Here is a 16,789-nt window from a genome sequence, read left to right as displayed (position 1 = left end):
ATGGTTTTTCTTCCTAACGTTTCGCCGGTCTCTGTGGCCGGCATCTTCAGAGGACTGGAGTCACAACTCTGCCTCCTGCTGTTCTCTAAAGATGCCGGCCACAGAGACTGGCGAAACATTAGGAAGAAAAACCTCAAGAACATAGCCAGACAGCCCCAAAAAACTACAACCTCAGCAAATACCGTATTTTTCGCACTATAAGACACTTTTTCCACAAAACAGGGGGATGGAAAGTGTGCGTCTTATGGAGAGACGAAAACAGATTATTTTTCCCTGTTTTCTTCTCCTAATTTGGTGCGTCTTATGGAGAGGTGCGTCTTATGGAGCGAAAAATACAGTAGTTAGATTGTAGATAGGGTGGTTTTTCCATCCAAGCAAATCCAGGTCTATCCTTAAACACTGCTCCTATGGAAGAACCCTGGAATCATGGTTTAAACAATTCAGCTTTTCAAAAGAACGTTGGAACTGAAGTATAGTAGATAAACCTGTGTGTTATTGAAAGGATATGGTAGGAAGTGGATGCGCTATCTAGTACCCTTGTGAGACATTTTGTACATTTGGTGTAATCTGTGCGAGGCTGGTCTACCCTTCAAGAGGCTTCATCATGATATCAAATTTCTTCCCACCCCTTTCCTTGAAAACAGGGTCCCTTTGCCATGTTAGGATGAGGAGGTAGCTGGATGTGCAGCTTCTATGAGCTTAATGGACTTGAAGTCATAATATTTCTTGGGCAATATTCATTTTTGTTTTAATAGTATACAGTTCTCAACTCTAGGTAGTATGGGATGATATCAGTTATCTAATTCCCTTCAAGTCTTGTTTCCTCCTTGGTCTGGGGACGGAAAGAGACTTGGCCATCCTGGAAGATGGCTTAAGCCAGGGAATGGGCAGTTGAAGCTAGATTAGTTCTCCTACGCCTGGCAGTAGCCTTCCCTGTCATTGAATATAGTGGTTGTTTTCTTTTTCAAAAAGAAACAATCGCCCCATATCTTTTTTGGGAGGTTAGGCTTAAAAGGTGAAGCCAGGGGATTCCTGTTCTGATCGGTACGGCTTCTGTGGGACTTCCAGGTTCTGTCTTGTCTCTGATGTTTTTAAGCTGTGCCTGAAGCAGCCAGGAGCAACCTCCCCATGGTTTGAGCTGAAGTGCCCTTGCTTGGTTATCATCTCTCATTTCCACCTACAAATCCCAAGGAAGCGGTGGAAGGATCAAGTCAGTGTCTTGAGAGGCACCACTGGGATGGGGGGGGGCAACCAAGTAGACCTTGTGGAAAAGTTACTTTTCTGAAAGGCAGCTCCTAGAATGGTCACAGACTGGCTGAAAGCTTCTAGGTTTTTGTGTGGTTTTTTTGCCCAGAAAAGTAAGTTTTCCAAGCAATGTCCCTTTCAGAGTCTTCCTGAGCTATGTCAAATGTTCACACTTGAAGGAACCTGAAGCTTGGTTGTCCTCCTCGCATGCGAGCCACACAACAGTTCGGTGTGGCAGAATGTTTGTGTGGCAGAGCCATTTGCATTGGGAAGCAGAGTAAAGCGATGCCCTTCTACTGCCTTCCTGAAAACAGCAGTGAAAAATATTTTTGTGCTAAAAATGTTAATAGTGCAGATTTTAACTCAGTTCTGCCCTTTTTCTCCCAAAGCCTTCTAGTTATTTTTCATGTTTTAAACTGTACATTATACTTCATTGTCTAGTCTGAAGTGTGTTACCCTGGCAGGACAGATGTGTGAGGTGATATAAGCGAAAGGTGGCATAGAAATAAGCTATACATTAATTGCAAATGTTGGCTTGGAAGCCGTTTCCATGTAAAGCTCCGAAATATTCAATCTTTCAGAATACTCAGTTCTTTTTAAACTGTTAGAAATGGGCAGAAACCACTAATTCAGCAGTTTGTGACAGTTCAAACAGGTGTTTGGGGCTTCCCTGCCCCGCCTCCTTCAAGAGGCGCCCATTCAAAGGCAGTGCTCCGGCTCCCCTGTCCCGCCTCTTCTGGGCGCTGCCTCTGACTGGGCGCCTGCTGGAGGAGGCGGAGCTGGGAAGCACTGAAACGCCTGTTTGCCTGATAAATGAATTGGCAGGAACTGCTAAACTGGCAGTTCGCGCCCATCTCTTTTAGCTAACTGTTACTTTTGCCTTTTCGGTGGTGGTCTATATACCTGCAACTCAATGGTTGTCATGCAACCTCATGGAGGAGAAAAAACTTATTCCTTAAGAACCGAAGTTGCTAGTGCCAACTTTGAAAAGGCAGTTTTGTCAAGCTTAAGAAAAGGTGGCTCAGTGGCAGGGACTGGGGGAAAGAAATGACGAGCAGTCTTTTTGAAGAGAAAAGTGTTCCTTGTTATATTTCTTCCTGGACAATGACAGAAGCAACAGCTGCTGCTTTCCGAAGACGAGGAATACACCACTGGCTCGGAGGTTACAGAAGATGAAGTCGGTGATGAAGAGGAAGTTGTATACAAGAAACCAGGTATGTCCTTCCAAGGGATTGATGTCAGCACACTGTGCGTTTGATCTTCGCCTCAAGAGACTACTTCTTTTAATATGGCATTTGTTTGACCTTTTTTGTTGTTTGTACACTCACCGTTGTTAGCTTTAAATGCTGTCTTTTAATGATGTACCGTATTTTTCACTCTATAAGACGCACTCCCCCCCCCAAAAAAAAGTGGCGGGGAAGTGTCTGCGTCTTATGGAGCGAATACTGTAAAACAGCGCTCCCCAGGGCCCAGTGGGGGGATGGTGGGGGAGCCTCAGAAGGGTCTGAGAGTGCCTTCCAGGACTCTTTGGAGGCTACCCCCCCCACACACACCCGTGGGGCCAGCGGGGGTGAAAACGTGACCTTCCAGGACCCTTCGGAGGAAAGCCTCAGAAGGATCCTGGAAGCTGGCAATTTCGCCCCCGCTGGCCCTGCGGGGGGGCAGGGGGAGCCTCCAAAGGGTCTGAGAGTGCCTTCCAGGACCCTTCGGAGGCTACCCCCCCCCCACGAGGCCAGCGGCAGCAAAATCACGACTTTCTAGGACCCTTCGGAGGCTTGGAAAGCCTCAGAAGGGTCCTGGAAGCTGGCAATTTCGCCCCTGCTGGCCCCAGGGGTGGTGGTGGAGGAGCCTCCAAGGCTCCCCCCACCTCCACCCCCATGGGCCCAGTGGGCCGAAATTGCCAGAATATTTTTTCCACTTTTCCTCCCCTAAAAATGAGGTGCATCTTATGGAGTGAAAAATACGGTAAGTCACCTTGGGTCCTTTTTAAGGAGAAAGGCAAGATGAAAATATAGTTAGTTAGCTGGTTGGTTAGCTCTGTGACCAGCAGAGCCTCTCTGCTAATATTTGTTATTGTTACATTCTGTTAAATTGCCTGTGCCTTGTATTGACCCTCTCAAGATTTTCTTCCTATTTAATACTCCTCCTGCTCTTTCTGGGAGCATGCGGCTTGCCCAGTTACCACCCAAGTCCCAGGGCACATCACCCCATCTGCCACACACACTACCTTGGGTGGTCATGGCTGGCCCATTTCCTGGCGAGCACCAAGAGGGGATTTGACCGTTGGCCCAAGAAAGAAGCTTTATGTATGGAAAAGCAAATCCTGAAACATTGGTGTGTAGGTCCTGGGATTTTAGCCTGCCTAACGAGCAGCGCTGAGTGAAACGTTTACATTAAAGGTTTTTTTGTGCTTCCACATTGCTTGCTAGCACATACGAAAGATTCTTGCTTCAGAGTTGGCCACTCTCCTTCCTCCTCCATCATAGATCCCCTAGAGTTTTTCAGCCACCGCTTGAATGAAACATTGGGGTAGGAGACTTTTCATCATATTTTAGTGGTGTCCTAATGGTGTTAGCCAACTCCAATGGTGAACGATGCTCATGGAACATAATAGCTATTCATTTCTTTGGTTCTAGTACAACTCGGTGGCTTAGTTTCCAGACAATGCAAGAAGCACTGGAGGTCCAAACAATGGGGCTTCCTCTGATGCTTGTCTGGTGTGACTGTGATAAGCATGGAAAGGAGGAGATGCTACTCGTGATCGTACAGTGAGAATTTGGACATCTTAAGCCGACTGGTTATCTCGGTGGCTTAAAAGTATCTGGCTGCAGAACCAAAGGTTGGGAGTTCGATTCCCCACTGTGCTTCCTTTGAGCCAGCCATTGTAGCCTCGGGCAAGCTGCATGGTCCCAGAGCGGCCCTAGAAGGAGAGAATGATAAACTACTTTTGTGGATTCTCTACCTAGAAAGTCCTGAAAAGGGTCACCATACGTCAGAATTGACTTGTTGGCACATGTGCCTTGTTTCCCCAAAAATAAGACAGGGTCTTATATTAATTTTTGCTCCAGAAGCCACATTAGGGCTTATTTTAGGGATGTTTTATTTTTTTAATGTACAACAATCTATGTTTATTCAAATACAGTCATGTCATCATCTTCTGGTTGCTGCACAAGGGTGGAAGGTGGGCTTTCGCTTAACTAGGGCTTATTTTTGGGGTAGGGCTTATATGACGAGCATCCTGAAAAATCCTACTAGGGCTTATTTTCAGGTTAGGTCTTATTTTCGGGGAAACAGGGTATTATGAAGTCTTTCTAGTTATGGTTTGTGCTTCATTGTGCTTGGCTAACAGGTCTTTCTGGTCAGCAGGGAAAAAAGAGAGGCCAAAGAAATTTATGAAACATCCAAAGAAACAAGTGTCTTCGCCCAGTGTCCAAAAGAAAGAGAAGTCGCTGGAGAAGGTAAGTCTGAGATATTGGTAGGGTGGCCCTAATGCCATGTTTGGTGCATTTCGACCTCTCCCAAGTTCCTAAAGTAAAAGTTTCTAAAGCAGAAGTGAGGAAGAGCAATATTCTCCATTCTCCCTCTAGGTTCTTTTTCATTTCATTTCTCTCCCCACCCACAACTGTGGAAATCATGTATACCTTTGGTCTAGATGAGCGGGAATACAAATCCAATAAATAAACGTGGCATAGCGCTGGAAGGGTTTTGGTTACCACGTATCTAGTAAGGATGCAAATCTTCATGTGTCCTGTCCTCGCATATGAGAATGAAGACTAGTAGAATGATTTTCCTTGCCTTACAAAGGGGTATGTTGTTTCGTGGCACTCGACACAAAAGAAGATGACAGGATCAAGTTTGTGTGTGCACGTGCAAACCAAGCAAAATTGTTCAAGTACGTTGTGCAAATAAATTACATTACACAAAGGGACAATGGCTGGTGTTTTGCTGCGTGGACTCCAGGATTAGATTTGTTACAGAAGTGGTTCATGTCTTTTTAAGACAATAAGCTACTCCTGATCATTAGGACTGCGATGGAAGCATGTTTTATGGTGAAAAGGTACTCATTTTTGTCTTGCTTGCTTTACTTTGCTTTCAGTTTAACTTGTTCTTCCAACCAGTCTTGAAAATCAGACTTTTTAAAGTAATAACACAAGAGCAATGTTTCTAGTGATTAGACGTTGGCGCTTTGTGCTTTGTGTGAAGCACAAGGCACAACACCCTAGTTGTGGTGGAGCACCACCAGCACCCCAGGCCAGCTGGGCCACTTACCAGCCTCCACAGGCTGGCGGGGTCTTTATTTTATTTATTTATTATTTATTTATTTGATTTGTATCCCGCCCATCTGTGATCTAGTTGTGAGAAATCTGTGTTTTTTAAAAACTCGTAAGGGATTGGACTCGATGGCCTTATATAGGTTCCTTCCATTTCAATGATTCCATGATTCTACAATTCCGTGATTCAATCCTGGTTTAATGCGGTTGATTATAGCAGGACAAGGTGACTTCATTATTTCCAGCTTTCTGCCTACAGCAAAAAAGTGGATAAAGTGCAATCAGCAGTTCACGCAGGATCCTCTCCCCAGCTAAGTCCAAATTGAACACCTTGCACCTGTAAGCTTCCGGGAGATGTGATTTTGTAATAAAACAGGCACAAGGCTCTCTAACTCCTCCTCCAAATAAAACTGGATGTGAAATTTTAGCCACTTGGGTTTTCATTTTTTATCTTTTCTGTTTTTTTCTGGACATGGTGAAGTTAATAATGGCACCTGGGGGTGTAAACGTGGCTCCTGATGCCTCCAAAAATTTTCCACCTGCAGTCCACAGGATATATATTTTTTTGTGGTGAAATGTTATACTTTGTTCTGCAACTATTGCAGAACTCATTATAATTTATATCTAAAAACTTGAACTATGTCCTGTAATTGAGGGAAAATACAGTTTGAGTTGCAAATTCTAAACAGGTGAAACTGATCCAAAAAAAATCTCAGAATACCGTTTTCACCATGTGCTGTATCTCTCTGCCTTTTTCTTGACAGGCCAATTCTCGAGACCCCTCTCCTTTTATGTAAGTAAATGTTTTGAGGAAGCATGGCTAAAAGGGGAGCGAATGTGAATTTAAAACATTGACGGGTGGCTTTAATGTCTCAAAAAGACATACCTGTGGTGGCGAGTCTCGGGGTGATGGCCCATTGACAGCTCAGTTGAACCTCTGTTCTCAGTACTTCTGAATGCAAGGAACAATTTAGCATTTTTAAAACTCAGACGATCCTTTACGCTTTCCAGCTATGTGGGAATCTGGTGCTGTCAGCAAAGCACTCATTAAAACAGGGTTCCTTAGAAAATTCCTCCTTTCCAGTTGTTAGATTGGCTTGCATTTAGATGAACCTCCTGTTTTGGTGCTAGAGGGATGAGACGTGGGCTCTGATACTTCCTTCCTCTTCTGATTCGTTCAGTTAGCCACCAACCTTTTCAGCAGGGAGCATAGTTTGCCGTTGACATCTGAACAGGCCAGACTGCGGCTTGTGCTTCTCCCTCTAAGCCAGGATTGTGAGCGACCTTCAGACTGGCTTGTACTTCTAGATCAGAGCTTTGTCGTTGGCTGGGTTTGGATGCTGTGACAGTAATGCTCAGCCTTTGGTACACTAAGTCGTCCCCCCACTCATTCTGTCAAAAGAATGTTAGTCCCACTGAGAGGGATAAGAAGTCAAGTCAATTCTGACTTAGGGCAACCTTTCTTATGGTTTTCTAGGCAAAGAATACTCTGAGATGGCTTCTTCTGGGGATGCTTTGGTACCATAAAGCTTGCCCAGGGCTACATAGATTGATTTTTCTCCAAGGACCCACAGTGGGTGGTTGAATGGCTAGCCTTTGGCTCTGCAGCCAGATCCATAACTCACTGAATTATCCAGCCTGCCTCCAAGAGGGTTATTTATATGTCATTATATACATTGTTTGTGATGTGTTGGTAGGCAGAGGAGATGGGATTTTGAGAAACGCGGAGTGCCTAAAATGCTGCTAGAATGCTGAAAGATTATAAGAGGATCCTCCACAATAAGTTGGTTAGTAGACTGTGGCCTATCATGGAAGCAGAAGGACGGTTAATTCTTAGTAATGGTTACAGAAACCCAGTATCATATCTAGACTACTACGGTGGCTCATGAGGAGCCCCCTGACATGCAAGACCAAACTGAGCATGCGGGCGGGAGAAGGAGGTTTTCAGCAGCAAGATTTTTGGGGGGATGACCATGTTAGTCTCCTGCAAGGAGTCTGGGGGGGATCTTGTTGCATTTTAAGGACTGACAAGTTTCATCTCACAGAAGCTTGGATGGATGGTACCTGTTTCATTCAGTGCATCCGATGCCATAAGTTTCCTTGTTGGTTTAGCAGCAGGATTTGTTTCTGTAGCTCGGGGGGAGATGCTACGCGAGCTCTCGGTTCCCAGAATGAATCGTGTGGGAGGAAAGACCTACATGATGCATCTCTGAGCTCTGGGGGTGGTCAACGGGCAGCCCTTCTGATGTTGATGGACTACAGTTCCCCCAATATCTCTCAGCACTTGGGATGGAGGCTGCTTGGACTGATCGGGGTTGGCCTCCAGAAACCTCTGGAGGACTTGGCCCACATCTGGAGAGGATCTGGCGATTCTGGTCGGCTCCGTGTCTGAGGGGGCTTCAAGAGTGGGCAGCTGTTGGTGGCCAGCGGCTCAAGGAATGGTTGCTGTTGAACAGGCAACATGTTCATGACCTTCCCCCACAAGACTTTCCAGAGAGCACTCAAAAATGTATTTTTAAAAGTTGCCAAAAATTGGTGGTATAATCTGGCACAAAAATATTTTGGTACAGGCTTCCTTTCTGCTTTCCAAGCATTGCAGTGGCTGCTTTCCATTCATTTTAAGTTATATTTGTTTGTTTGTTTGTTTGTTTGTTTGTTTGCTTAAAGCATGTTTAACTTGCCTTTCTCCTTAAAAAGGCCCCGGCTTTCAACAATTGAAAGGCAGTATTTAAGTTAGCAACAATGAGTATAAAATACTTTAAAGGATCGATGAATACAGTAATCTCGGCACTAATGGGAAGAGGATACAAATTGAATGAATGAATGAATGTATAAACAAATAAAAAACAAGTAATACCAAAATACAGTTAATGCAGTAAGGTACAACAATCCATTTTAAGAACCCCACTCGGCAGCCGTTCCAAGGGAAAGCTTGCCTGTTTTGTAAATTGGACTGAGTGACAGACTAGGACTCAGGAGTCCTGGATTCGAATCCCTGCTCAGCCATGAAATCCCCCTGGGGGACTGTACTGGTACTCCTTAAATTTCTCACTACTTGGATTGCTATAAATAAGTTCTGACTTGATGGCACATAGCAGCAGCAGATGGGAGCAGTTGGCAGTCCTCATCTGCTCCTCCCGTTGAAGATTGGCCATCGGCTTAGCTGAGATCACCCCACCTGCACTCTAGAGGAAAAAAGCACTGCCCACTTGATTTGTTTTAATTCTGATAGCTTCTTTGCCTTTTTAATAGAGTAAGCATGCAGCAGAACAAGTGGGACGCTTCCAGATCACTTCGATTCAACCAGGATGCTCAAAGAGAAGAAGGTAAGGTGTCTTCTTCTTGAAAATACTGGCACATGAATGCCAGAGCCGTATGTATTAGAATGGGCACATTTAAAAAAAACAAAACTCTAAATTTGTTCAAAAATCACTAATTCGTTGATTCGTATTTGTACGAATCAATTCCCCCAGCAAATATGAATCAATGAATTTTTAGTAATTTTTGATTTGTTGGTTTGTTTGGCTATAACATGGCACCCCAAGCACCTAGAGATATTAAAATCACAGAAAAGCTTCCCATGACTCTCCTCTACAGTCCCTCCAAGTTTGGTGAAGTTTGGTTTTCTCCAGTCCAGCTGCTAAAGGGCATTTTCCTGGGGGGACCCACTTTGTGGATGCATAGTTCGGATGTCTGAGGGCCAATCTTTTCCGGACTTGGAGAGATTGTAGAGAAGAGACATTAAGCTATACTCATGAATGTTTGAAGTCTGCTTTCAGACTTGTCAGTGAAGTAATTTACAGCACTAAGCTTTTGCTTCACAACAAAAGGGCCTTCCAACATAATCGGAAGCTTACTGTGTTTGACAGGACTCATGACGAGCGTCCAATCCCTCCCACATTACAGTCATGTGGGAGGGATCGGACCTGATTTATCTTTTATCTCCATCTTGAATGATTGTTCACTGTTGTGAAATTGATGATATATATTAATTGTTTTTATTCTATTTGATATGAGCTGCCCAGAGTAGACACTGTCTAGATGGGCGAGATACAAGTGCAATAAAATGAATGAATGAATGAATGAATGAATGAATGAATGAATGAATGAATGAATGAATGAATGAATGAATGATGCTTCGTTTTTTTTGCATATTCCCTCTGGGGCCTGAACATTAGACCCTAACTGTGCACAGCACCAAAACACTGCCAAAACACACACACACACACACACACACACACACACACACACACACACACACACACACACACACACACACACACACACACACACACACACACACACACACACACATATGTGTGTCCTGACAGGAATGTATCACAACTAACTGTATGGGAACACCCATGTAATCTTTCTGACTTGAAAAAGTAGATGCTCCCCTAGCAACAGAGAAGAAGAAAGCCACTTTGGTCACATGAACTGGGCTGTACTTGTTTGAGTCAGCCTTTGCAACATGCAGCCAGTGGGGGGAAAAATACATGAAATTTGCCCGTTCGATCAGCAGAGCAACTCTGGCAGTGTACTCAGCCATAGCGAGCTGGCCCTAAGAGTGTGGGGTGCACTGACAGGTCTGTTTCTCTGTTCTTGTCTGTGTTTCTTGCAGATCAGCGGAGGATGGCCGAGATCACGGGTCACCTCATAAAAATGCGACTAGGAGAAGTTGACAGGACAAAATCGAAAGAAAACAAAGAAGTGAGCTTTGATGATGTTCATGTAATGCCACTGATTTGTGTGAGCCACTAACATACTCTGGGCATCCATGAAAGGATAATTTCCTGATTTATCCATAATCCACTAATCTCCATCATTCCACGCCTGTGGATTATCTCTGTAATTCATTTGACTGGGGAGATGCTGCTTTATATTATACATCTGGTATACTGTATTTTTCTGTATATAAGACTATACTTTTGTCTGAAATCTTTAGACTAAGAATTGAGGGTCGTCTTATACACGGAAGTAAGCTGAGGAGAGAACAAACACAAGTGGAGGGGAAAGCAGGGATCAAATGATCCTGAAGGCCTTTGATCTCTGCTCTTCCCTCTGCTTAATAAGTCCCATGGGGCTTAGCAAAAGTAGGGGGGAAAGGATCAGTGCAATCCCGTGGTTGCATAAAGGGAAAAGGGATCAAAGCGATCCTGCAGTGCTTTGATCCCTTCCCCCCTACACTTGCTAAGCCCCACTTAGATTTCTTAATTTTGGGTTAGAAAATTGGGGGTGTCTTATACATGGGGGCATCTTATACATAGAAAAATACAGTATTTATCCTATTATTTTATTTTATATTTCATTGTTGTATGCTTATGATCTGTTAAGGCACCTAATCTTTTTTTTAAGAAGTAGGTGTCCCCTCAAAAAATGAAATTAATCAGAACAGGAATAAATAAGATTCAAATATTATTTAAGCACCCGTCCTTCACCTTGCAGTGGTTCTGCAAGCTGTTGAGTTAGCATTACTTTTGGTAAGGAAAAAAACCCCAAGATCCTCATTTGACTTCCTTCACTTGCAGTCGGCCGCTGGAATTTATGCCAGGCTGGAAGCTCAGGTCAGGGGGGCTGCGACGCAGAGCAACGCTCGCCAGAATGTCTCGGAAAAAAATTCAAGGTAAGTGCTTAACAGACCAGAGCACAGAGTGAGAAGAAGAAAGCAGTGTGTCTGTTCCTCCAGTCATCATGCCATTTTTCTCACATGCCTCTGATGGAGAGGTAAACGAGGCAAAGTGAGTTGCTTCGGTTGTCTCATAGCGACCTGCCGTGTGTGGGGGGCTGCATAGCCACATATTCCCCACTCTCTCTCCCTCCCCCCTCCAGCCAGAAGCTCATTTCTTTTTTGGAACACACGTGCGCCCAAACCGCTATGCCTTGTTCTCGAGGAGAACGGCGACTGTTCTGGGAGGGATCCAGGAGCAGGCTGTTCAAATTTCTTCTGCAAACACCTCTGAATTCCCACTGTGTAGGAACATTTGGGAACGTCTAGAGCCGAGTATCGTATCTTTGGTGGGGAGCTCTGCCCCCCTGCCCGAGTGTGTCTGTGGCCCGATAGGGTCCCCACTGAGCCCTCACAGCCTTTCGATGGGAGAGCGAGCGTTGTCAGCAGATCAAGATGGCTCCACTTCTCCCTGAGTTCCTTTCCTCATTTTTCTGCCTTTGTTATTGTGGCGATGGGTTTTTTTTTTTTTACCATTCTGCAGCTTCTCTTTGGCCCCTGCTTTTTGTTCTTTTTCCTGTTGCTGCTTTTACGGTTTCATTCAAACTCCGTGACTTTCATTTTCATCCTCCCAGATTCATGGCCGCAAAGTCCTTTTTTCAAACAAAGTGTGTTCACTGTGCCGGAAAGATCCCCTCCCCCATTGACAGAGATTTCAAGTGCCTGGTTTTCGTTTGAGACAGGTTCACCTCATAGAAAGCAAAGTGTCCTGCTTATATATCGCTCCATGGCGCTTCAAACACTCTCTGGGCAGTTTACCATTTAATTATGCCGGGAACACGTTGCTTCCCACCCCCAGCAAGCTGGCTACTCAACATCCCGACCTTGGAAGGCGGAGTCAACCTTGAGCCGGTTACCTGAGGCCACTGGGCTCAAACTCAGGTTGTGAGCAGAGCCTGGACTGCAGGACTGCAGTTTAACTACTGTGCCAGGAGGCTCCTGTAGAAGAGTCGCCTCATTTGGAACTTGGTAGTTCAGACCGTCTGTGTGTCGAGCTGAGAGAAGGATCTTAAGTCTTCTGAATGAGTGGAACACTTCCTGTCGCGCTGTGTGCCATCCGTCTATTCCAGCTTACTGGTGGCAGGAGAGCATTTTGGCCCTTCGTTTGCCTCACGAGGGAAAGCTGCCCTGGTGCTAGCCAGGAATCTGTAGTTGCGAGTCAACAGAGTCCAGAAAACCCAAATTGGTCAAATCATAGGCCAAATCATGAAAATTTGCTCTGATCTGGAGGTACCCAAGTTCCTCCCAAGCAATGGAGCCTACAGGTCCCCTGTTCCCCTGTGTAAGTCACAGAAATCACAAAGAAGAGAAGGCCGATTCCCTGTACCTGTTGTTTCTCAGTGTCCGGTCAAACCCGTGTGAGTGAGTTAAGTGTTTTTAAGAGCCATTTAAAGATTTGGCTCTTTAGGCAGGCCTTCCCTTCTGTCAATTCTTGAATTCTATCTTCTTGTTTTCTATCATTCCCCATCTTGAATATACTATACAGTGGTGCCTCGCATTACGATTGCTTCGTTTAATGACAAAATCGCATTACGATGAACTTTTTGCGATTGCAAAACGATGTTTCCTATGGGGGAATTTGGCTTTGCGATGATCGGTTCCCTGCTTTGGGAACCGATTCTTTGCAAAACGACGATTTTCCAACAGCTGATCAGCGGTTTCAAAATGTCCGCCGGGTAAATAAAATGGTTCCCCGCTGTGTTTAGGGACGGATTCCTCGCAAGACAGGCAGTGAAAATGGGTGCTGTATGGAGGATCTTCGCTGGACGGTGAGTTTTAAGCCCATCGGAACGCATTAAACAGGTTTTAATGCGTTTCTATGGGCTTTTTAATTTCGCTTTACAATGTTTTCGTTCTACAGCGATTTCGCTGGAATGAATTAACATCGTAATGCGAGGCACCACTGTATTGTTGATTCAATTGTTTAATGTTTATGATGTTTTTATGATATTTTATATTTTATGATATTTGTAAGCTGCCTCGAGTAGACGCTGTCTAGGGGGGCAGGGTAGAAATCAAATAAATAAATAAATAAATAAATATTAACGGATGATCCCTCAGAGAACCACCATTGCTGATAAGCAACTGGTTGGTTTTTATGAGAATATGGGGGGGGGGTGTGGCTGCAAAAGCACCTTTCAGGAGGAGGGCTGTGTGTGGCCTCAAGACCGGACGATGCCCATCCTGAAAGGAGAGTGACCTTTTTCTCCATGTCCAGGATCCGTCCCCTAGACTTGGTGTATTTCATCCCAAGGGTTTTTATGGGACTCTGAATTGAAACTGCTGGTGTTTTCAGGAACCACAAAACCTTTTTTTGTTTTTGCCACAGCCAAATAACAGGGCTGTCCTTCGAGCGGGCGGGCGCCTCAATGCCATAGCAAGGGGAAGGGTTTGGACATTCTCTCTTTGGAGAGAATCCGACTGATGTGTTGTGCCACGATGTAACTCTTGGGGGCTCAAAAAGGGCTACTGCCGGGGCTTCCCAATCTTGAATCCCTCCCCGAGAGGTCCTTGGACTGCAACGCCCAGAAATCCTGGCCAGCACCACTTGTGGTGAAGGCTCCTGGGAGTTTTAGTCCAAGCACCTCTGGGGACCCAGAGCTGAAGACCATTGGCTAGCCTTCTAGATCATGCTGGACCTCCGTTCCCCCTTTGGGCTGTGGGAAAGTCTAGGGGAGCTCCTGTCTGACATCCTCTGGAGAGCAACTCCTTCCCCACCTTGGATGTAGATCCAGTGAAGATCGCAGGTGAGGCTCCTTAGAATCTCCTTCCCAAATAAAGTTGTTCCCTGGAATCCATGAAGCAGGAAACTGTGCTATAATCAGAAATTAATTTGAATTCTGTGATGCAGCAGATGGTTACTTTAACCTCACCTCGTTCGACTTGTTTCTGCAAATCTAGGACTAGGACTCGCTTTGGCCAAGGACGTCCAACGTAAAGAGCAAAGACCCCCCCCCCACGTCTTCCAGCCAGAAGCCAAAGTACTTTTCTGCTTCCCGGTGACTACAGCTGGGTTCCAGAATCTGGGGCCTGTCTTTTCCTAAAGCTTCTTCTAAGTGACTTATTTATTACTGTTGGCTATGTACATTTTTCTGTCCTGATGAATGAATGGAGACTTTGCTTTTACATGTATGTTGTCAATACACAATTTCTTATATTAAACAGAGTGCATTTTTCTCCCTTAATCAGTGGTGGGTTTATACTCTTGCACAACGAGATCCTCATTTTATTGAGGGATGGAAGGTGCTAACAGACTGGTAAATTCTGCAATTTTACTCATGTTGAGTCTGCCTTTCTCTTCCTTCCTTCCTTCCTTCCTTCTTGACCTTTGGTGGCCTTCAGTTGCTTGGGTGGCAGGTAGGGTGCCAGATGAACCACTGTGATTAGTTGTATTGGAGGCAAGACATAAAGAATGCCTGCATAATTTCCACTTTCTCCTTCGTTCTGCCATCATCAGAGAAGCCTCTCCTTTCTCTTCTTCGTGGAACAAAGAGTTGCCTGCATCCGGCTGCAGTAACAGGTAGCACACCGTTCTCCTTTTTGCCAAAATGTATATGGAAGCTTGGAGGTCTCAAGCAGTCGGATCTACTCCAGAGGGACTCTCCTGGTGATTTTAGTTTAGTACTATCAATGACTCAGTGACTGAACGGAATAAAGACAATGCATCTGTTGCTCCTGTTTGTAGCCGAATAATAACTTTTGGTGTGAGCAGGAAATGTGGGATCTTTTTTCCTTTTTCTTCAAAAAATGGTCTCTTCGATTAGTCGGGCAGAACCTTATGTATGAGGGCAGAATGTTCTAAAGCTGTCCATTCCGGGTTGTCCATGAAAAAGCGATGAATGAAGTCTAATATAAGGCATTTGTTTCTCTGTCTCTCACAACCTCCCATTGAAAAGAAAAGGAGGGGTTTGGAGAAACAGTTGATGAATTACTGGCAGGTGATTTGACCTCTTCAAATTCAGCAGCAAGGACTTACAAACTGTTACCTCTCGCCCATATGTATCTCAAAGAGAATTGAAGAAATGGCAGGGAAGGTGGAGGAGTTCAGGAGATGTCTTTAAAAATAATGCTAACTCTCTTCCAGCAATTTGCAAAGGCTTCTCTGTTCTCCCTATAGCAGGACAGGTTGTCTTTCACATTCTGATCAGCCATCCTTGATGGGGGGGGGTGTCACATGCTCCCCAGGGGGGAGATCTGGCAGATTTGAAGGAGGCCGTAGACTGGAAACAGTTCTTGACACACCACCTTATCAGGCAAAATCTAGAGAGGAAAAAGGGACCAAACAAACCTATGTGGCACCTTAAAGACTATTTATTTATTTATTTATACAGTACTACTAATTACAGTAGTGCCCCGCTTTACGGTTGCCCCACATTACGACAAAACCGCATTACGACGACATTTTTGCGATCACAAAATGATGGTCTGAATAGGGTTCTTTTGCTTTACGGTGATCGGCTCCCTGCTTCGGGAACTGATTCTTCACAAAATGACGATTTTCCAACAGCTGATTGGCGGTTTCAAAATGGCTGCCGGGTAAATAAAATGGCTCCCCGCTGTTTTCTGGGATGGATTCCTCGCAAGACAGCCACCGAAAATGGCCGCACTGTGGAGGATCTTCGCTGGACTGTGAGTTTCCAGCCCATTGGAATGCATTGAAGGGGTTTCAATGCATTTCAATTGGCTTTTTATTTTCGCATTACGTTTTCGTTCTACAGCGATTTCGCTGGAACGAATTAACATCGTAATGCGAGGCACCGCTGTATTTTATATTTTAATGTGAGCGTTCATGGATCAAGTCCACTTCCTAAGACCTTTGGAATAAAATGAAATACAGAATTCACAAGTAAAACATTCAAAACATTCATTGGCTTGCAAGATTTGTTAATACAACTTGCACAATTCTGTTTGGGCCTCTGTTTATTTCTTCTTGTGCTTATGGCCATGGCTGGAAAAAAGGTTGAGAATGGCTGCAGTCTAGACAGCTTTGACCGCTGAAACTGATAATCCTCCAGTTGGCAGCGCTGGCTGGGTGTTGAGAAGTGTTGCCCTCTGTCTCAGAGAGCCACAGGTTAGGGCAGTGGAGGCAAACCTTTTGCGGCTCGAGTGCCCAAAATGAGGGGTTGGGGAAGAAACCAGTGGCTACCGTGCTGCCTGGAAGACCAGAACTGGAACAGGAAGTGGCAGTTTCAAGGGGAATCATGGAGATGGACAGGAAGTTAAAGGGGGAATCATGGGGACAGACAGGAAGTTAAAGGGGGAATCATGGGGACGGACAGGAAGTTAAAGGATCCCGAACAGGAAGAGAAAGGGGGAATCCCAGCTGCAGCCACTTCAGAAGGTTTGTCGCGTGCCAGAAGAAAGGGCTTTGCGTGCCAGCTGTGGCACACGAGCCATAGGTTTGCCATCACTGGGTTAGGGGATGCTGCTAGACCTATGATTGCCTGCTTAATTTCTTAACTGCCATAAGAGAGCAAATCTCTACCACTCATAGCTTGAGCGTCTGTCAAGGAAGCTGCCAGAATACAAACTTAAAAGAGAAAGC

The 16,789-nt window shown here is 45.0% G+C and overlaps 1 protein-coding gene across 4 annotated transcripts in view; it reads left to right on the top strand.

The window, feature by feature from the left end:
• SANBR (SANT and BTB domain regulator of CSR) overlaps nt 1-14,429 on the top strand; it is a 45,206-nt gene extending 30,777 nt beyond the window's left edge. For 2 of the 4 annotated variants that reach the window (XM_072986993.2, XM_072986996.2), the window contains 7 exons: nt 2,357-2,459; nt 4,609-4,703; nt 6,281-6,309; nt 8,769-8,842; nt 10,141-10,229; nt 11,048-11,142; nt 14,146-14,429. In XM_072986993.2, the coding sequence (XP_072843094.2) occupies nt 2,357-2,459; nt 4,609-4,703; nt 6,281-6,309; nt 8,769-8,842; nt 10,141-10,229; nt 11,048-11,142; nt 14,146-14,182 (522 nt within the window). In that variant the 3' untranslated portion in view covers nt 14,183-14,429. Of the gene's footprint in view, nt 1-2,356; nt 2,460-4,594; nt 4,704-6,280; nt 6,310-8,768; nt 8,843-10,140; nt 10,230-11,047; nt 11,143-14,145 lie in introns of all 4 variants that reach the window. The other 2 variants (XR_013539395.1, XM_072986995.2) reach the window with 2 other exon arrangements.
• Nucleotides 14,430-16,789: the final 2,360 nt, after the last annotated feature.

The sequence above is a fragment of the Pogona vitticeps genome, chromosome 1, assembly GCF_051106095.1.
Source record: "Pogona vitticeps strain Pit_001003342236 chromosome 1, PviZW2.1, whole genome shotgun sequence".
Classification (NCBI taxonomy): Eukaryota; Metazoa; Chordata; class Lepidosauria; order Squamata; family Agamidae; genus Pogona; species Pogona vitticeps.
This window is presented reverse-complemented; position numbering and strand designations above follow the sequence as displayed.